General features: G+C 43.2%; 1 protein-coding gene across 1 annotated transcript; it reads left to right on the top strand.

Moving 5' to 3' along the window:
• Positions 1–238: 238 nt before the first annotated feature.
• LOC119464868 (uncharacterized) lies at positions 239–22,111 on the top strand. The gene is made up of 7 exons (XM_049656055.1): positions 239–353; positions 7,756–7,818; positions 9,452–9,579; positions 11,400–11,455; positions 19,918–20,026; positions 20,611–20,676; positions 21,990–22,111. Exons 2-7 carry the CDS (start codon positions 7,786–7,788, stop codon positions 22,048–22,050), a joined length of 453 nt encoding a protein of 150 aa, XP_049512012.1. The 5' UTR covers positions 239–353; positions 7,756–7,785; the 3' UTR covers positions 22,051–22,111.
• Positions 22,112–22,191: the final 80 nt, after the last annotated feature.

Below are 22,191 nucleotides of genomic sequence, written 5' to 3'. Positions count from 1 at the left end.
ACGACGTTACCGAAAGTTAGCCAGTGCATTGTAAGCTTTATACTAATTCTTGCAAAAGGAATACAATGCAAGGCAGCGCACCCTTATTTTAGCAACGCTTTCATAGTGGCGTGGCTAAAACAGTACAAATAACTGTAAACAAGGAGTAGCTGTGACAAAAATTTTACGGTAGAATATGTGTGTGGATTATAACATTATTATTGTGCATATATTTATTCAATTCAGGTACTGGTGAGAAAGATATTGGTCAAGGTGTCAAATTAAAGGCATACATAATTTATGACACAAATAATTATACAAAACAAGCGCCTGAGACGAACGTAACAAAATACTTCACAGTTTTGCTCACTAAGGTAAGAACATTGAAGAAAACATACGATGCTGCACAAAATTCTTCGATAAATATTACGCTCTAAACATGTCATGCTAGAACGGTAAAAATAGGCGATGGTGATAGTGTGAATATGTCCCAGCTGAATGCCTAGCCCAAAGCTTTCTGTTAACTGATCACTGCAACAACACGCTATGCTTCCCATCTTCTTGTGTGTATAAATGTCTTTAATAATAGCCAGCGCGACGTCACGAGGCATTTCAGACAGAGCAACAGCCGCCGCACACCGCCTCTCTTAACAAGCGCCCAGACTCTCAATACTGCAACTTTAGAAATACACATCTTTTTACTTTAGGTTCAACGAAATAAATTTCATTTCACCCTTTATGATTGCAGCGGATAGACACAAATTAAGGGATTGCAGCGGATAGACACAAATTAAGCGCTTCCAAGGCAAAATAATTCTTAGGCAGCTTGATTAGTCCCAGGTAAACACTAAAATCAGAAAAACCCAGACGGGCGTTTTTCGGTTGTCCGCTAGCGCATTCCCACCTGTACATGGGTTTGCCCCCGTTGAATGGGCGTACAATAAAACTCTCATGTAGGTGGGCATTTCTTGCTCATACAACGGGAGTACCGTAATATTGCGCCGGTCAAGACTGACGTAGTTCATGTTGCCCGCTAAAGCCGTATCACCCGTCCGCTGATGCTGCACTCTGACCTGCCCGGATGATGCGCGTGTTTTCGCCCAGGGGGTAATGCCGCGAGACAAAAGAAGAAGACCGGCACCGAAGCAGAGGAAGTAGAGGTTGCTCCTCGCCATATTGGCTATTTCGTGCTACGCCTGTGCTACTCGCCTGTAAATACTTGTAAATATACTTTTTTGTGCAACAATATGACCAGTTTGTCCCCATTTGAGTGGGAAAGATTGCCTGGCACAATGGGAGTTTTATGATCCCGATATGGGAGCATGTGTGTGAAATAAGGTGGCCTTTAGGCCATTTTTAGTATAAATTCGAGAGTGTATTTATAGAACTCAAGGCGTTCTACTTTACGGGCAGCAAGAACGTCGCAAAACGCTTGCGCCGCCGGTCATGCTTCTAATCAGGAGCACACGGAAGACCACAACGCGATATGTCGGACCCCAGCGATGACGACACGAGCGAACGCATCCGTCCGGCGAGCTGCCGCTCGACCATCGCCGTCCAGAGCAGAAGGCGTTTCGATAGCATGAATACCGCAGTTTAAAACGGTCGCCGGCGCCTGACACTTCGTTTTCCTGTGTTCCGTCGGTCGCTGTGACGGCGCGCTTCACGCCGCCAAGCATTTCGCTGCGTGGCACAGGGCCATCGTTGATTTGACCAAGTCACGTGCACATGTGATCTAGGTGCGACTAAACTGCATCGTCATCTTTTCCTTTCACTAATCAACGAGCCCCTATTTGCAAACCTCTTGCTGTGATGCTGTCATCCTTGCGAAAATCCATGTAATCGGCAACGCCTCCGAGGACAGATTGTGCCTTTGAGAGCAGTTGCTGCGTGCTCAAATGAAAATTACATGAGACGCGTGCACCGGCGGAAAGAAACATTTATTATATACACCAAATGTAACAAATGAAATAAAATATTCTTGTTCACTTTCTAGAAAAAACAAGCACTTTCCCCTACTGTGAAAAACTCTCTAAGTGTAGATGAAAAATATGCTGTGCTTTGTAAACGGTGGCAGTCACTAGTATTCTACAGTTGCTGACACCGTAAAATTAGTAAAAGAAAGAAATGCAAATTTAACAATTCATATCTCGTCCAATATTGAACTGTAAATATAAATCCCGGTGGTTTAACTATCATTTTGTACAAAAATCCGACACTTCTGCCTGGACTATACATTGAGCTTGCATCACAAAGCCACCCAAAATTAACAGTAGATTTAACAATTCGGCAAATCTGTGGTATTTTGCATGGACTGGCCCCCCAAAATGTAATGATAAGTACCTTATTGCTAAATAAAAAATTTCAACTCATCTGACAAAGGAGCTATTTAATTTGGTCAAATGATTGCACTTTATTTCCGACCTCGCTATGCTTCGCGTTTTTGCTCATTTCTTGATTTCAGTAAGCTCCAAACAGAGTCTTATATGTTTTAACTTTGTACTTCATAATTGTGCGCAAATTGAATTATGCAAGGCCCATCACAAGCTAAAATCTATAATATTTCTCTTGGTGTGCTAAAACTTATTACAGGTCTTTGGACTTGATACCACTGAAACCAAATCTTTCTTGAAATTCGCATATGCCTTTAAGGTGGCGTCCATCAAAACATTAAAGCCAGATTTGTAGCTTGTCGATTGTTCATAGCCTTGTGCATTTCAACACAATTAGCCGCAAAACTATCATACAATATGTAATAAAGCAGTGCGGCAATTCTAGGAAAAGCGGTCATCTCCAATTACGATATATATTTGCCAGTACTATTGACAGTAATCAGTTATTTTAAGCAACATGCTTAATTTTTTCTGCAAGATTAAACAGCTCAAAAGAATGACAAAGATCACTTGCACACCGGACCAGTGCTGCACTACCAACTGGAATTACTATTAAGAAAAGCACACTTATATATATGTCACTAAAGCGGTGGGTGGTGGCGTGGAGCAGAGGTATGAACACCCGGCTTGTAATCTGAAGGTCGTAAGGTCGAATCCTCTTCCAGATCACTACATTTGCAGGCAAGGAGTGGCACCTGACACCGACAAAAACATACTAGTGGGCTCGGTAATAGCTAGCTATTGCCAGTATGAATGACGAACTAGCCCAGCCAGCCACCTTAATAAGCTAGTGGGGCTATACTAGTCCAGGTGCAACCAAATTAGGAAGGTCCACTAATCTTTAATAAAGACACTCCCTCACCAGAACAGAAATTGACCACCCTGGTGCAGTATCCGGCCACGACCTCCCATATGACTTGCAATTAGCCCATGGCCCTCAGTTGTCAGCAGCTACAGAGCACCTGACCAAGGCGGTGGTCTGTGCGACGCGACAGAGGGTGCTGAGAATCTCTGGAACCTGACACGCCGTCACTGCAAACTCAGCCTGCAACGTTTAACACGCGAACCCTATCTGGAAAGGGTAGGTTAGCAGGGCTCCTTTGAGGAATTATCAGGAATTGCCTGGGAGGTCATTGGCCTTACTGAGGTTACAACCTAGTGGACCACCAACGTCCAACAGATGTCGACCAGATGTCCGTAGTGGGACATTCGAACGTTCCTGGAACATACGTAGAAATGCTCTGGATCATCTCTGGATGTCCACAGGATCGTCCCACGCAGGCGAATTGACGTCGCTAGAAACGTCCCACGGACGTCCTTATGGAATATTGGGACGCCCTAGGGATTATAAATATGAATATTTCTTAATGCATCATCCCGAGAACGTCCTAAGGACCTTTTTGTCAGGATGTAGGGCGCTTCTGGGACACCTTATGTTAGAAATCACGCAAAGGACGTTTGTGAGACATTTGTTTGTAGATCTTGGACATCCTCAGGACGCACATAATGATCATAAATTAACCTAATAGGGACAATCCTCAGAATGTGCTCCAGGCGTCCAGCAGGCCTGCTGGATTTAAAACTGATGAGGCTTATACAGTGCTGACTAACAGCCACGTCCTCTGCTATACAAGTCCTTCAGATAAGAGAGAATACCGGGTAGCATTTCTAATTTATGTTCACAAAGCGGGAAACATTAATAATTCTACAGCGCCATTGAGAGTGTAGAATTCCGCGTAATAAAGTAAAATAGGAGATTAGAGGTAGCAAAAGCCCACATTACAACCTCCAACCATGATGATGAAGAAATGAAACAGTTTTATGAAGATGTTGAATTGCTAATAAGAAAGGTGCAAACTCAGTCTACTGTAATAGTGGGCGACTTCAATCCAAAAGGGGGGAACAGTCAGGCTGGCAAACAAGAAAGTTGCAACTACGCCATCGATCCTACGAACACTAGAGAAGAGATATTGGTAGAATTCGCGGAAAGAAATAGACTCCCAAGAATGAATACCTTCTTCAGGAAGCGCAGTAACAGGAAGTAGACCTGGAAAAGCCCTAATGGAGAAAAAAATTAATAGATTTCATACTCTCTGTGATCCCAGCATAGAGCAGGATGTAGATGTGTTACGTAGGGTAAAGGGCAGTGGCCATAGGTCAGTGAGGTCTAAGATTTATCCCAATCTACAGAGAGTAAGAGTAAAATTAGCCAAGAAGAAACAGGTCAACTTAAATGCGCTACATTTTGACTAGTACTTCCAAAGTGTCTTTTCGAAATCAGATAAGGGCTAGCAAATACCCATCTCATGATCGATTTTATGACGATCTCTTAATCACCCAGGCCAACATTTTAAGAATGCTTCTAAATCTTGACGTCAAGAAATCTGCCCGCCACGTCGGGTTTCCTAAGCTTTTCTAAACGTTATGCGGAACAAATCTCTGTGTTTCTAACCAATACTTTTTCCTGTAGTTGTGAAGTGCAGAACTACCACGTGATTGGAAGAAGGCTCGTGTTGTGCAAACATATTGATACATGCACATTGCGTGTTTCTTGTGACAGATTATCAGTTCGTATTAAGAAGGTGACGGATAATCAGTTCGTAACTATCGCACTGTTTCGCTCACGTGAAGCTGTTGAAACTTATTCAAACACACAATCCTTTCCGAACATAATCTCCTATCGCCGTACCAACACGTCTTTCGAAGGGGGATGTCGACCATAACGCAACTTGTAACATGCGCACACGAGTTTCCTTCTGTCCTTAACTTGGGTGGAGGCCAGTCATTGTATTGATCTTCGAGTTTAGCCTAGCGTTCGACAATGTACCTGACGGAAAGCTGCTCGTCAAGTTAGAATGCCATAAGCCTCCCTGTTATTATTTGGTTGATTGTAGCGTACCTTGTGAACAGGATGCAGTATGTACAAATTTGTTCTTCATCATCTGAGGCACTGAACGTTTCCTCGGTTTTCCCTCAAGGAAAGTAGTTTGGGTCTTTATTATTCTTAATGTATGTAGATGACTTAGTGTCTGTAGTTCCTGATGATGTGGCAATGAAATTATTAGCGGACGGCTGCACTTGATTCCAACGAATCTCATCACAAAGCGACCATTGCTCAGTGTACAGTGCAGTTTCCACTATTCATGAGTGGCGGCAGCGTTAGGACATGTCCCTTAACAATAAAAAAACTGCTTATGCGTATAGCACGGAAGAAACCTCCCGATTGTTAATCCTTTCAAGTACCAGGTAACTCTATTTCTGACATAGGAAATTACCAATACCTTGGCGCGATTATGGCCAATACCTTCACTGGTATTCCCACGTATTTGACATTTGTGCAATCGCGCTTCGCATAATATGTTATTTAAATATAAAACTGAAAAGAGCACCGGAAATGTGAATCTTCTCACTTTTAGCGCATACCAAAGAAGAAAGCTTGAATACACTTCTATTGCGTGGGTCCCGCCTACTATGATATATATTGACTTACGAGGTTAGATATATCTTTGGTAGTTACGGAAGAGAGGACTCACTATCTCATTTAATGCAAACGAATAATATCCGGATGCACGATGTTCGACGTAAACTTATTCTTCTAACATTTCTTCATATTATTCTATGTAAAATAATTTATTAGCCCCTTAATATCTGTAACCTCATATAGGAATCGACGGACTCGTCAAAGCTACAGCCACTCATTACCTCGAATATTTGCAAGAAGGGACAGTTTTTTTTCTGCGATCAGTTGAAGAGGTGAACTCTTTATTACTCGATCTTTTCTAGATAACTACTTTTATCTGCAACGGAATGCCACATTTATTAACCTGTGTTTTCATATGATGCTAACGGGAAGGGGGGGGGGGACATTTCGTTTGGTCCTGTTGATTTGTCCGTTTGAACCACTTGTCATCTTGTGTTATGTAACCCTTCAATCATATGCCAATTTCTGGCTTGCAGTGTAGTGAAGTTAAAAAGTTGTCGCAGTTTCACCTGAAAGGCGAAGCATCAATTGCGATAGCAAATTTGTAGAGAGCTATACGGAGTAATGATATTAGCTTTATCAGCTGTATAAACTTGGACATGCAGCAGCACCGGCAACACGCAGAACTGTTGTCGACGCCGTCGGCGTTTTGCCCGCGTTCGCTCAAAATGCGTGCGGCGTTGGTGACTGTTGCTGGAGCCTCTGATATAAATAGGCACTTGGTGCCGCAGCTAAACGTCGCCTCCCTTCCCTCCCCTCCCCCCCTCTCCCACGGCCTCTCGCGCGTCGGAAGAAGGCGCGTTTGCTCTACATACGTGGTGATTGTAAAGGAGGAAAGAGACGCCTACTTCTGCAGCCCTTAAGCGAACACGGTGCAGAACGCGCGTTTGTTCTCCGCCGTGCGTTCACTCCCCGTGAAAGCGCGCGCCCCTTGCGCCCTTTCACTCGCACATACAGCGTTCGGCGCGCGGCGACGATTTCATCTCCATTGACGTCATGCGGAACCTCACGGCGACGGCGACGGCGACGGAAGAAATCTTCTTTTGAGTGTCCATATAATTGCTATCGCAATAAAAAAAGAAAATAGGTGTAATGTTTTGGAAACTAATTATATTGATGCCAAAATATCATTTTTGCTTAAACTGTGCACTATACAAACGAAGTGTAGTGCAACAAACTGTGATTGTCATGGGAGGTGTCATTTAGAGCATGCGTAAGTTGACGACGGGTGCTTAAGTGCATCTTACTCCTGCAAATGTAAGATTATTGATGCTACCCTTTGATTTGTAGAAATATAAACAAAACTCCCAAGATCACCCTGCTCTTGTTTGTACGGCTGGTAAAAGTGCTGCTTACTGATAAAATTGTAATAATCTTTATCAAATTGTTAGAGAGTGTATGCGTGTAAACTTGTTAGATATCTTGCTCGCTCACCGTCTTTCAAACACGACCACCCTCTTCTAGAAGGCTAGCTGATCGCACACGTTGTCGTTGGCTCCAATCTCAACTGCACTTTCTCTCCTGGGCTTCCTGCCTATATTTCAAATATGCATTCATTCTTTGAACATGGATTGCCGCTTTTCACGCCGCAATTGCTTCAGAAACGCTACCTTTAGATGAATGTGAGAGCCGTAGAAACCACTTAGATGAATGAAGAGACCTAGGCACAATACTTAACAATTTACGAACGTTGAAGCTGTGGTTTCGGACGTTGTGCGTTGGTATCCTTTGTTGGGCTGGGCTCCAAGAAATGTTTTGTAATTGAAAGTACCGGTTCATATATTCAACGCTACAAAATATGATACATGTGTTAACTGTTTCATGTGATTCTGGAACAACGTTACGAGTGTCCTACGACCTCCACAATAATAAACAAAATCTTGTATATTTTTTTTCTTGTAGGTTGAAGAACACTTCCGAAATAACTCGATAATGATATCTATAAAAGTTGAAAACGTCAGTATGGTGAGTCGTAAGTCCCTATTTAGTGGCCTATTAATACAGTAATGTATCTAAAAACATATCTATAACGTTAAGAACAATATATTTGCCTTCAAGCAAACTAAGCGTTAAAAATTAAATTCCACGAGACCCCGGACAATGCAACAATTATATATTGTCCACCGATACAGTTGCACATCAATGATTGCGCCTAATATTCATACAAAGGAACCGGAGCTTCCGCTGTGTTACACACACACACCTATCTTTATTTGTTTATTTATTTATTTATTTATTTATTTATTTATTTATTTATTTATTTATTTATTTATTTATTTATTTATTTATTTATTTATTTGTCTTTCTTTGTTCCTACTTGTGTCCGCTTCTGCACGCCTGCCTTTCTGTACTGCCACATTTTGGAGCCAGAGCCAAGCACGCTACCTCAATCTTGGCAGACAAAGTTGTGACAGAAATATGGGCTAGAATAGCTGAAAACATTCTGCCACATGCTGCTCCTTCTAAAGGTGGACTGCTTAGTTATGACTGCTTTAGTAAGGTACTCATCCAGAATGGCTTTAATGCTTAACCATTAACCCTTAACATTTCAAGCAAAGCCTCTATGGACTGCATTGCACCCCTCAGATCTTATTTTTTCCGTTTCAAGCCATTTAATGAAAATTCCCATCCTCTGGCTGCAAATTTTCAGTTTGTAGACTGCTGAAGCGAGATTTAAGGAACCTGCTTGAAGAAATGCATTTTATTTGCTTGGGAATGTCGGGCGGACACTTTTGCACTTTGCTACTGTAAACAACTAGTGTGCACCTAGTCGTGGCGCCTTGCAATAGCGATGGAGAACCCACCACATCTTTGTTCCCTTAAAACATCTATAACTTATGTGCTTCTAATGTGCCCAAAAGGCACACGTCGGCGTTACACTAACCGTTCCACACAGACCGGAATAGGAAACTAATTTTTGCTTTGCCAACATATAGTAAATCCGCATAAACTACACCAAGAAATGATAGTGAAGCAACCTTCATAGAGCGCAACTGTCTCCTTTATCAAAAAGCAAAATAGCAGCTCTCGTGGATAGAAAACAAGAGATCCGAAAACTGCGTAGGATTTGAAAACAGACACAACACTGAAATAGCGGTTAAGAAATGTAAACATCTTCCGTTAGGCAGTTGAAATATCTTCATTTAGTGCTTGTCAGCAGTTCACACTTCGCGCAATATTATCACGGTTTAAGACATCCTTCTATTGCCTGTGAATATTGCGTGAAAATGGTTGTTGCTGCTTTCACAACTTGAACATTTAACAACTTTGCTTTCAGTGATATGGGTGAGCAGAGAGCGTTACAAAGGGCTGTGAGGAGTCAAGAAATTCTGCAGCCATGACATTGTTTCAGCTGAAGAAAGATTATTGCAACTGAATATCGTTGGACAAGGCGCGTCACCACCAAAGAAAAACAAGAAAAATATTTGTGTCTATGGGATGCGTATGTTAAAATATTCCCTGGTGGTCGCACAGACATCAAACTTGACATGAAATTCTGCATTATTCAATGATGCCGTCACACAACAAAAACTACATATTTTCCAGACATATGTACTGTGTACTAAAAGGTACAAGAAATGGTTCTACTATTTTACAGAACAAGGATCTGGAGGTTGTACAAACCAAACCGACAGTACTGAACGGCAATTCTACACTAAGGAAGCTACAGAACTACTCAGTATCTAGCGGTTTAACAAACGACAGTATTGTTTATCTCTATACAACGTAAGTATGGGCTTTATTTTTAGATCAGCCTGCTGTGCACTGTTGCACATCAACATTAACTCACTGCATCGCACTTCTTCATGCACCACTCGTTTCGAACAGTGAGATATTTTACTTTTTGGCGAAATTCCCACCGTTGATCTATATGAAATGATTTCTTCTGAAATTTTGAATGCGCGCATCAAGCAAAAACCCGAGGTTAGTGAAGTACCGAATCACGCGAGTTTTCCTGATGCATACAAATCGGATGAACGAGAAATTACCACTCAACTTTCCTCGTTTATAATGCACAATAGGACGCAGAAAAAGTTCACTGTGTGTTCAGGCGTAACTCCAACGAGAATATGTGAAGTGCATCTTCTTTTATCGCGCTGCCCGTATATAAGAAATACTTAGATGATAACCAACGACTCTCAAACAAAACAACATAAAATGTGCAAAAAGAAAACACGACCGCACGGGATTGGCATGGGAATTCGAGCTGTTGCGCTCCTATACCAAGCAAAGGAAACGATCATTTAAGGGAAGTTTACAAAGACAGGCGCTTGAGGTAATTTGGTGTGCGCCTATTTCAGTTCCTGCACAGCCGGAAACCCACCGGTAAAATGGATACAAGCGTCTCCTCTTTCCGAAGCATTGCTCCAACTCGTGGGATGTGCTGCTTAAGTAGCGCTGTTTTCTAACAGTTTCAGGAACCAATGACGCTTGGTAGCCAGATACCTGCAAAATGATTCGATTACTGTCATGTACTAGAGTGCGTAGGACCTTCATAATTTTAGCGCAACTACTATTCTTAGCAACGGAACATACTTTCGCAGTTGGTGTTCTAATATCTTGTATTAACGCACGAAACGTTTGACAGTGAAACAGGAACACAAGTTTCGGTTTCTGTCTCGCATTCAATTGTTTCGTGCTGCCATGCAAAATGTAGCATTCGTAGCCTACTTCAACCACTTTTCGTCGATCTACCCAGTTTCTTTACGCCACTCTTTTATAAATAAAATCCTTTAAGTTCACTACTCTTAATCGCGCCGCACGAGCTCCAGAAGCACATCTGCCATACACTTTATCGTAGTGCCACTAATGTCAGCTGGGGTCGCGATGGAATAATTGTCAGTGATAGCTCGCCCCGGCCTGCCACCAGTACAATCTCGGCGGCGACGCGAAAGAATACGGGGCAGTTCGCGCACGCGCTGTTAGATAACACGGCGTGTCCAGAGGGGAGCAGGAGGGAGGAGCCCGGCTGTAATGCATGACTAAGGCAAACGCATTTCAGCGGTGGAAGAATGGTGTGTAACGATATTCCTTTATTGCTAACTGAAATAACTTCCATAGTAAACTAGCAGCGTTCTGCCCGTATTTGTAATGATTTGATTCTCAAACTTGACAAGCTAAACACACAGTTAGCACCGAAGTCATGGAAGAAAGAACGCTGACAAATTTTTAAGCGACAATAATGTATAATCATTACCTCGGGCTTTTCCCCTGTCAAATGAAGTCAGTGCTCCAAAGCGATAAAAGGGTGTCCTCGCTAGCCGTGCCTTCACGCCCCCTTCAACTCCTACAAGTTTCTACCCACCAAAATTTCTTGCATCTGCTGTTGTTTTCAGGATCACACTCCCCCGTGTGTTCTGTATGCAGGCGCTTATCACCTTGATTTGCAAGTAGATGTAAACATTCCATTTTGAGGCGCTCTACATGTGTTCATTACAATGTTCTCTGTGCAAACAAAAGTTCACATTGGTACATTGGTACTGGTTCAGTGAGATCCTAAAATGGCTTTGACTATATAATGTCAAGTTGCATTCTTCTCTTTGCAGGAAGACGCCAATTGACAAGAGTTATTTTGGTGCAGCCGTTCCAGGCTTATTTTCAGGTATGAGCCTAAAAGTGAAATTTTGTTTTGGCCGACTACGATGGAAGTTTATTCAATTCTCTTGCTAACAATACAGAGAACACTGCAGTAGTAGGCACATTGCAGCATTGTCTATAAAGAACATTTGTTCAGACATTGCCTAATAATATGTTACCTGCATCTGCATGGAGGAATTAAGGCATTGGGGTAGTATACGATCGATTATGCTAGTTGCTTCTTCCCAATAGTACGTACATTTGACGCTTACGGTTAAAACTAATGTTCCATATCCGCCACCATGCTGATCGTTGCATTAACTCTGCATGTGTGAACGTTTACGCAAGCACCCCAGAAAGTGGAAGACTCGACAGCCATTGCAATAGACTAGTAAAGCTTCGCGTGCCTTCTGTCCAGGTTGTGTGTTCGACTGATAGCAAGGAGTAGTTAGTTTTTTTTTTGTTCCCAATTTCTTCCCCCAGCTCTTTATTCTTACTATTGCTAATTTATCCAATTCTTTTATTGCTAATTTATCCAATTTGTTTGTTCGAATATTTTAATTGAAAAAGCGGTTATTGCTCCCATTTTTGTTGACGGCGTTTTCTTTTGCCCAGATATCGTGTTGCTGTAACACGATATCTGGGCAAAAGAGCCCAAATATTTCTGCCACTTTCCTGAAATTTACCAAACTGCACAAAATCAGAAAACAACTCTCAAGAAATATTTTCTGCAGCAGAACTGTTAGCTCAACTGCCACTAAGTGCAGAGTGCAACACAACAGAAGCCTACTTCAAGCGAAATAACTGCAATTCCTTGGCGGGCCCGTCTTGGGGAATATTTCTTATATTGTGACCCAGAAAAATTTCTTAAAGTAACTTCCCCTTTAAATCTGTCAAATTTCAGGAGGAAAAAGAATGTCCACCTGCGGTGCAATAAATTACGGCAATGAAAACGGGGCATTTGTGGAAGATCTGGGCGTGCCACTGCTACTTGTTTTCGCCTCTTATCTACAGCGCCAGCAGTCGAACTCTAAGAAAACAAAATTCTCTCGGAAAATGTAAACACCAATTTACAACTACTCAGAACATATTCATACTAAAAAGATTGCAGACCTAAAAGGTGATACAGGTGTTTAACACAATTTAATATATGTATAAGTATTATCATTAGCACTCCTTGTTAATGAGCACAAGCTAATGAGGTGAAGTAAAGAAAAAATATGCAGACCGAATGTATATGTTGGGAAATTATTTGAAGACAATTGACGTGAAGATATTAATCACTACAACTAAATGTGAGGTGTAGCGTTTCGTTATTTTCATCTTTCTTAAGGTACAAGCCGATGCATTTTTGTTTCCGCACTCCACCTTGCAAAGCTATGCTGAAATTGAAACACCAAATCAGGCGCATATGTTGTGCAGAGAGATTGATGCAACTATATTAAGAGAATGAAGACGATGTACGAAGTCTGTGAGAGGAATAATAATAATGAAGGCTGTTAGCACAGAGAAGCCTGGCGGATCTATCAATATAATTAACAATTCTATAATCATTGTCTAACACTAGTACGTAACCTTTATTAGGACATATGCAACAAATGAGCCCATACCCATTGCTACATAACCGATTGCCAAAGAAGAGATTAGGCTGTATACACAGATGAAAGTTATGGAGACCAAAGAAGTCGGTCAATATAAGACACCATTTAACAGGTCGTCTAATTTAAATAGACCAATGAGACGAAATCACCTGTACATGTTTTATGTCGCAATTTGTTGTCAGGCAGAATAGAGGTGCGCTCATAAACACTACTGACAGGCTAAATTCAGTGATTCATGGGCTGCAGCACAGGGTGACACGTGAAAATTGTCCAGGAATAGAGTAGCAAATAAGAGATCAGGGCAATTTAAACGCCGTTGAATATTAAGCGTAATTCTGGTGTTTCAAGATGTCTCTGTGCTATATAAAAACCAATCAGCCTACAATTAAGTACACTTTATAATAACAATAAATTTAGAGGTACAGATTTAATGTCCTCGAATATGTATCCATTAGGCGTAAACCAGGTGCGCTCATTGACACTGCAGAATGGCTGGTGTACCTATCAGGCGAGAAATCTACGACAGCGGACCCATGCGAAACACTAGGAGGTAGGCGAAGTAAATTTCGCTTTAGACTATAGCTTTAGGAGAATTTTATTGCGTTAACCGAATTTATACGAATAGAATTTCTAACTCGACAAAACTTACTCCATATAAGGACTTCAACGGGATTCTAAGAACCGCCAAGTACGTAGTAGTGGCGTTGAAGAATAAGACCGTGGCACAACTAGTCACAAAACTTACTCTTTATTGCGCGAACTTGTGCTCACAAAACTACTAGCACTCAAACACAATTTGCGGCGAGTACAGGCGGAGATCGTCGTAATCTGATCTGCAGGTCAAGCACGCCGGCCGTTATAGACGACTCGTCGAAAGTTGCAGTGTATTTGCTCGTGTCCGTGTGCCTTCCAGAAATTGCTATGCAATTCGTGTGACGCATACAATCTGATTAGACAACAGACAATGGGTAGAATCATACGATCGATAATGTTCTGTTACATGTAGGTATGTCCTGCACGGAACAATATCGGTCAACATTCGTTAGCCAGTGAACAGTATTAACCTTAAAAAATATAAGCAAGGACACGTGTCAGTAACAATATTTAGCTCGATTAGGCGCAACGAGGGGCTCTTCTTGCCACTACTGTCAGTCCTGCCGAGGCAAGAAATCTACGGCAGCATAGTCACGCGAAACCCCTATCAGGTAGGCAAAGAAAAGCTTCACTTATTATTCACCGGATAAACGTCTCTCTTTGTGATTTTATTGAACTTTCTATAGGCAACGCAGAATCGAAGCGCTCCGTCTTTCTTTTTCACGAGGACCACCGGCGACGACCAAGGGCTTTGGGACGGTTGTATGACGTCATCGTGAAGCTTTGACTTGTGCATTATTCACGTTGCACTCTTTGCTGAAACGCGCAAAGGCCGTTTTCGTGTTCGACGAAAATCGGCATACGTGATTATTCGTTGTCTTGTGATGGGCGTCTGGCGTGCCTAAGAAGATGCGAAGCACTCCTTGTACCGAAGTAGCAATTTGCGCAGCACTTTGTGCTTTTGCTCCGAAAGGCGTGAATTCATGTCAATATTACTGAGTGTCGGAGCTGACCTTTCGATTGTCGTAGACGCAAAGCACTCAGCAACGCCTGCTATAGGCTCAGCGAAAGCTATAGCTGTAGGCAAAATAGGTGCTGATGTTCCTGGCTCAAATTCGCCACGAGGACTGCAGAACGTCCACCTGGAAGCAAGACGAGACTGCGGGCTGGACAGGCACTAGGGGTCAGCATATGAGAGAGATTGCCCTCTACGAGTGCTTCGCCGTCACCTAGGTGGTCACAAACGACCGCTAGCAGGACGCTTGCGTGTGGTGGTAACGTAACGTTACACTGTCAGCGTGAACCCGCAGCGCGTTACGACAGCAATTGTCGACGATGTTCGCTACTCTTTCTGTCAAGAAGGCTACTGTGGGTTCCCAGATGTCTATAATAGCTCCATACTCTCGCAAAAAGTATACGCCCAAGATGTGGTCCCTAGAACAATTGCAGAGTATAAGGAAGCTGGCCGGAAACGTACACCCACGAATTTGTATTCTGACCGCGAACATGCCTATTGGTGCTACGATATGCCCCCCAACAGTACAAATTTGCATTCCAGATCAAGGCGTGCTAACTTTTTTAAGTACCGTCCCTAGTTTGCCGCACAATACTGAGCAGTCGGCACCCGCGTCCAATCACGCACTAATGGGGTGACCGTCAAGCATAACAGGTATGTCTAACGGGAGTCTGTCCCCGAGTACACGTACAGCTACTGCAGTCGTTGAATCGCTTTGAATAGAGCGTACTCGCGTCGATGGGAACTCTTCGGAAGGGAGATTTTCAGCGGCCTCGCCCCCGAAGGTCATGTTCTTACTTTTTTTGGAGAGAGCTTGTCGACCGTCCCTGCGCTGCCATTGGAGAGTTTCGACGAGCTGGGGAAGATCACCTGGGAGACGGTGAGCTCGACTGCCGCGCGGGAACAGTGACATACTCTGCTGGTTGAAGTATTCCTCAATCGCCCTAGTCCTTTCGCCACATCTCAGCCTCGGTGAATCCGCGAAATTACCTTGCAGTCCAAGGCGACAGCATGGGCACTCGCGGTATACATGGCCGGCTTCAACACAGTGATAGCAGAGGGGACCTCTCTCCGTGCTACGGCAGAAGCCGCATTTCCTCTGGAGTGAGCGTCGATCTTCCATATGTTAAGAAGATATGATGGGAGCTGGACGTATGATGTGGCGTAAGACGTGGCGGGCGCGATAGGCATCGGAGCGTGGACAAAGGATCGGCCGAAAACGTCTGCTTACGATGCACGCTGCAGCTGTGTTGACACAGGTGGCGAATAACTTATGTATCACTAAGAGGCCTTTAGATCACTTGCTTAACTTCACATTTCTCACGGGAGCAGAAATGGAACCAAGCTTGGCCTGAGACGGGCAACAGAGCCGTTGAAGCTCATCACGCACCAAAGAGCGGATAATGTCCTGAAGTCAACATTTCCAAAAGCAATCGGGTCCGTCGGTGAAGCAGTGTTCACTTCCCTGTCATACACACCTGAGCGTGGGTCCATAGGTGAAGTCGCGTTCAGTTGCCTGTCATATAAAACTGAGCGCAGCGGTAACATCTGCGTCGTGGTGGCTTTGGTCAAGAATTCAGTCACGCTCTCTGGAGGGCTGCGAAAAAGGCAAGCAAAACGCTGTTCAACTCCACGCATCAAAAGGCGCAGGTTCTTTTACTCTGGCATGATCAGGTCCCCCCGACAAGAAAAGTGTGTCATATCCTCGACGTACGACGTCACGCTCTCATTCGTCAGTGAATGAGGGAGTGCATTCCCCGTTCGGCTGGTTCCCGGCGATCAGCATTGGTGGAGGTTTCCAGCAAGGAACTGCGGAACTCGACCCATGATTTAGTGAGCCCTTCTCAGTTTTTATACTAAGTGTGAACACCGTACTTCAAGCTGAAGTACACGTTTGTCAGCTTCGCCGCATTGCTCCACTTGTTGATCTCGGCAACACGCTCAAACTGCTCCACCCAGTCTTTTACGTCGTCGAAGATATTTCCGTGGAACGCTTTCGGTACATGTAGGTTCTGAAGAATTTACTGAGTGGCCGTTGTGTCCATGCCTTGCATACCGGTCTGTGATGACATCGACGTTTCTTCAGAAAAGTCCTTTCATACTTGTCCGTGGGCAGGCCAACGTTGTTTCGGAGATATCACGCTCCGGCGGCCATCTTCGAATTCGCTTGCTCGTACGTATGACAGTTGTGTTCACTAGTATTGGGCTGGTGCTGCTGCGACCAGGAAGGGTTGGTGGCATCGGATGAACCTTACCCAGCAAACCCGCCAGCTATGTCACGAAGTGACACTTGAAGATGTGCACAGCGTTGGCAAGAGAGACAACTGAATAAAGATGGGTCGCTCAGGAGTGAGCCAGATGTTGTGAGCCGCTCTTTTTAAAGAGCGAGTGGGTTCTCTCGTTCAGTGAGCCGTGCCGAACCATTCCCTCAGAGCCGGGTCTTCTACTTGGTGCGACTTCCGCGCCACCTATTAGCGGTGCGAGAAAGCAACTGCCCTCCCGCGCTTCCTCGCAGGAGTCGCCTCCTCCCCCTCGCCTTCGGCTGTCTTTTGAGCCTCTCTTCTTGAAGAACGAGTGAGTCGAGTGAGCCGTGGCTTAGTACGTGAGCGGCGGTTCTTTCGGAGAGAGGAAGCCGGTTCTCTCTCGTTCAGTGAGCCGTGCCGAACTGTTCCGTCAAATCCGGGTCTTCTGCTGGGTTTCGAAGTTTAGCTTTCTGACCGACCAGTGGTGGCCCACATGGGCAGAGTCGCGCTACTCGTACTCTCTCGCTGTGTGCGATGCGCGGCAGTGCCTTTGGTTTTTGTGCGTCCTATTGTGTGGCACACGATGCCACCGAAGGGAGAAGTAAAGATGCCTTAATTGGCAAAGGCTGGCACCGGTCATTCGTTGCCTGCTGCTGTTCGAACGATGGCTCATGACTCTCACCGATCGTGCATCGTGCGCTGGTTCAACAACGCTTCTAAGACGGTCTTGCGTGTCTTTAAAGACAACAGGTGAACGTACAGTGTGCGTCCTGGTCTTCGTTTGTGCAAATTAATGTAGTCATGAAAATGGCGCCCATGGCATCCACTTCTGTGCATTTTCTCGGCGTGTCTCATTAGCATGTCAATAAATCGAGGCCAATGATCTGTTGCGTTGTAATAGAAGTTCATTTCTCTTTTTTCTTTTTTGTGCTGGCGCATGATCCCCAGTATCAGGCGTGCGCTCAAGAAAAAAAAAACAATAAGTACGCGCGGCAGTTTTGTGGATCTTTCTTATGATTTTGGTATTGTACTTCAAGTAATGATTTCCACATTCATGTTGTATCGCGTTACAGCTCATTCATATTATACTGAGCGTGCGTATGTGAATGAGTCCATAAAGTAAAAAGATAATTTACAATAATTTTTGTTCTTTTTTTGACCAACGTTGATTTTAAGGTACCACCAAACCAGAAAAGCTCCTGTAATGACGATGAAGTATTATATATATTTATTTTTTGTGAAATGCGTACGTCGCATTCTGCCTGTTACAGGATCATTGGCATTTTTATCCCCCACATCAGAAAAGAAAGTTTCATTTCAACTAAAATTAACGATTTTAAAATATGCAAGAACATTCTCAAAACATAGTGAAAATACCTTCTTCTTCTTTCTGGAGTTTTACGTGCCAAAACCAGTTCTGATTATTAGGCACGCCGTAGTGGAGGGCTCCGAATTAATTTTGACCACCTGGGGTTGTTTAACGTACACGACAACGCAAGCACACAGGTGTTTTTCATTTCGCCTCCATCGTAATGCGGCCGCCGCGGTCGGGTTTCTATCCCGCGTTCTTGTGCTCAGCGGCGGTTGCAACGCCTTAGATAGTGAAAATACCATGAACACGGTTATTCAATTATGAATATATTGTTTTTTCAAAGCCAAATAACCATAGAATATGCATGAAACAGGTTACAGATTTAGGTGAACTCGTGAGCCGTTCAACTGAACTGGTTCATTTCAGTGAGCTGAGCCGTTGCGAGGCGCTCACTGTAGTGAACCGTTTTGCCCATCTCTACAACTGAACAAGACAGAGTTAAAGTACTCAAGCCTGTGTCCTCAGTCTACACGTCTTCTTTTTGGGCACCCGCATCTCGCAAACCACGCTTCCCAGTCGTAACTTCTTTCTTAACGCTGGCTCGTGACACCTAGTTTCAATATAGAAAAAACACGGGGAATGCAGGATATCGAAATTCAAGACGATCAACAAAACGAGAAGAAAGTGAAGGCAGAAAACAACGTTTTTTTTTTGTTTTTGTTTTTTTGCCGAGGGGACCATATGTCGCCTTGAAAAAGACAAGTCCCCTTGTCGAAACGTTGGCTCCTGCTTTCACCTTGTTCTCGTTTTGCTCATCTAGTTTCAATATGGCACTTCCCCACAACGCGTGATCAGCCGCGAAGTGCGTGCGCTCGTTGATTAGTAAATAGCACACACCCGTAGTTGGCTGAGCGAGAGAATAAATGTTTTCATTGTGTGAACGTAGCTTCGAAGAGGCGTGCTCATTCCAGAATGCCTTGAGCTCGGGCCACGTCCCGGGCCCTCGCGACCAAACTTTGCTGATCCCCGAAGTCGGAGCTGGCCAAGGCGGTCTCCCAAAGCTCTTAACGGGATGGAAATCGTGCCAACCCCAACTACCTCTTTGAGATGATCGCCACGTGCTAATTATAAATGTGATATCCGTACTATGTCACACACCCACAACAGGGGATTTGCCAAGAAACTGGCAGTACAGTGGCACTCGCCCACAACAGGAGATTGGTAAAGAAGCGGCCGGTACATTTAAAGTAAACCATAAGAAAGGAAAAAATAAGAAGCCTGCTTATGCTTTCTAATATGGCGCCGCAAGGTTTCACGGGAGCACATACACCTTTCAGTTTCCTTTGCGCCACTGCCGCAGAAATGAAATGGGCAAATGTATAGCACTTCTTTAACCACCTATCGAAGTATTTTCGTCGCATAGATTCAAACATGTGTGTTGGATTTGCATCATTCTTTTGTTATCTTTTCTATTGCATAATTTTGATCCGGCCTTTGTTCTTTTGCGTTCACGTTATACTGTGATCTATAGTTATGGAATAGTTCATCTTACGTGTGCAATGTACTCGCACTTTCTTTCTTTTGCATGCTTCTGCAGCTCTATTTTTCTGTAAAAATTAAGTGGTAAGCTCTTGTGTTTCATAATTTAGCATTAATTGAGAATCTGTATGTGACATCATGTTAAAATACAGTTAAGTTATCTCTTTTTTATTCTCTCTGCAGTTTTCTCCACGTTCGGAACTTTTTGTAGTAACGTCAGCAGCGCAGCCATAATAGTACAGACGCCAGGAAGTCAGAGTCATTGGACCACTGTGCAAGGAACGGCGCGAGTGTGAGCAGGCTTCTTTGTCTCTCAGTTTTATTTCATTTGCCAACGATAAAATTTGTGGCAGAGAATGAACTTGGTAAGACAGTCTGAATACGCAACTGGCTCGAATCTTGACACTGGCGTCGGTGGTTCCAGAAACCCATAAGTTGCCGGTTTCTGTGGAAGTTTTCCTATCTTGGAGGAATTCCTTTATACAAACAGGCTTAATATTACTTATAATCTCTTTAAGCTACGATAATCTTAGGAACAAAGTAATAATAGACGAAGGCAAAGAAGCTGACAATCGCAGTTTTTTTACATTCGTTGGAACTTTGCTCTTCAAGGAAGCATGTCGAGTTCTTAAGCAAGAGTCGGTCTATTGTAACCAGCTCAAAGCATTGCCTAATTACTAGGTTTATCACAGACAAATAGACCACAATGTCTGGCCCAACAAGGAAGTGTGGCCTAGAAAATATAATCCAGTTATTATGTCCCTTGTTAATAAATAAAAAACGGAGTATAAACATTTTTACAACACCATTGCTCATGCTGATTTCAATGGTCCGTGGTTTTTCAAGCAACCTGATGTTATTTTGTTCCATTTTCAGATTTGGAACGATGAACTTCGTAAAGTTTACGGAGGAAGACATTCGGAAACTGAACACCACTCTGTCGTATGAAGAAATTGTTTTGTTCTCCTTGCGGCCGTAACAATACCTCTAAATTTTACGTGGTGGTACCTCTGAGGCACCATGAGTCTTTTCCGCAGCTGTAAAGATAAACGCTTGGCCACAGATCAGTTGTTACAGAACTCTAGCTATTAGCTATTGGTTGTTAAAAGCGGGAATGAAGAATATTTTCATTTCAAGCAAGTTCTAGACTCGAGACTATTCCAAAAGTCTCGTTGGATTGATGCACATTTTGATATAGCTCAAACTCCAAAAACGATGTGGTTTGCTACAAATGAAGTTAGAATTGATAGGCGCTCGGTGGGTTGTGCAAGCATCCCCACACTGAATGATACAAATTTCTAGTTAGCTGGACGACAATGAGTCCGTATTGGTCCTCTTTGACACTTTTTTTTTTTGTTATGGAGTGACCAAATAGCCTTTACTAACTCACAATAATATTAATAATAATAATAACAATAACAATAAAGCTGTTTGCCTGTTTTTTTATTCTATTTTTTATCCAATACCTTCCAGTCGCAGTTTTACATTTTCACCTTTCTTGTGTTTTTGTTTTTCTGTGCACCAGCACCCAGACCTCAGTGTTGCACATGAAAAACAATATTGGTGGAATGATTGATTATTGTTATTCATCTTATTTTTGTATTCTAAATGGTGCAGTTCACTCACACTACAAATATTTTTCACCTATACTTTCGTTGGCTGCATTAAATGTAGGCATCAAATGGTTGTGGCTAACAAAAATTGGACTCCACGGTTTCCTTCGTCTTAATAATTTTATAGTGAGGGTCTCGAATCCAGCCGGTTTGATGTCTTCAGGTAGCATACGACGGTTTAGGGGTCTACTGCCCGCTGTAAAAAAAAGTTCGTGCACTGCGGCACGCCTTTGTTCAAAGGAATGTTCTAGGTTTGAAGTCATGGGCTTGAATTGCGCTGGGTAACACTCCAAGGGTCATATCTTGTACACAGAAATACGCAACAATGTGGCCATGGGAACAAGTCGTAGCGCAACGCACACGATGTTCGGCTCCAACCGGTGACTTGTTTTTTTTTCGTCGACTTTCATTCCTGTTTCACCTATCATACCTTTTACTCGTGAGTGCTTATCTTTCCATGTAGCTTCAGTAAAATTATGCAACAACAGCTCAGCTGACAGCACTGCCTTATGTAATTGGCAGCAGGTTAGCGGCAACTTAAGCAGTCCTTTTTACAAGGTAGAAATTTCAAGAAAATGAAATTTCAATTTTTACAAGGTCTGCCGAAATTCCAATAATACGTTTTCCTGCTTTATATTGCAGACGATGCCATGCGAACACTGCCATAAGCAAGGAATCAGAAGAAGAAGAACATCTCAAATAACCAGTATCATCGCTGCCCAATATAGCAAGAAAGAGACATCTGTGGCCTATGTCAAGGGAAGAATAAATCTTTACAAACAAATAAACCAGAAGTTTGTAATCCTATGTATGATTCATATACCATTTAATGCTACCAACCTTT

The sequence above is a fragment of the Dermacentor silvarum genome, chromosome 9 (assembly GCF_013339745.2).
Source record: "Dermacentor silvarum isolate Dsil-2018 chromosome 9, BIME_Dsil_1.4, whole genome shotgun sequence".
NCBI lineage: Eukaryota > Metazoa > Arthropoda > Arachnida > Ixodida > Ixodidae > Dermacentor > Dermacentor silvarum.
Note: the sequence above shows the minus strand (reverse complement) of the source record. Positions and strands in the feature narration are given on the sequence as shown.

What these genes read in the sequence shown, in the direction of transcription:
- LOC119464868 (XM_049656055.1), top strand. Translation starts at nt 7,786, where the DNA reads ATGATATCTATAAAAGTTGAAAACGTCAGTATG. An exon ending in ATTGTTTATCTCTATACAAC is followed by an intron (nt 9,580 to 11,399) that starts GTAAGTATGGGC and finishes TTCTCTTTGCAG; the next exon opens with GAAGACGCCAATTGACAAGA. An exon ending in AAACTGAACACCACTCTGTC is followed by an intron (nt 20,677 to 21,989) that starts GTATGAAGAAAT and finishes TTTATATTGCAG; the next exon opens with ACGATGCCATGCGAACACTG.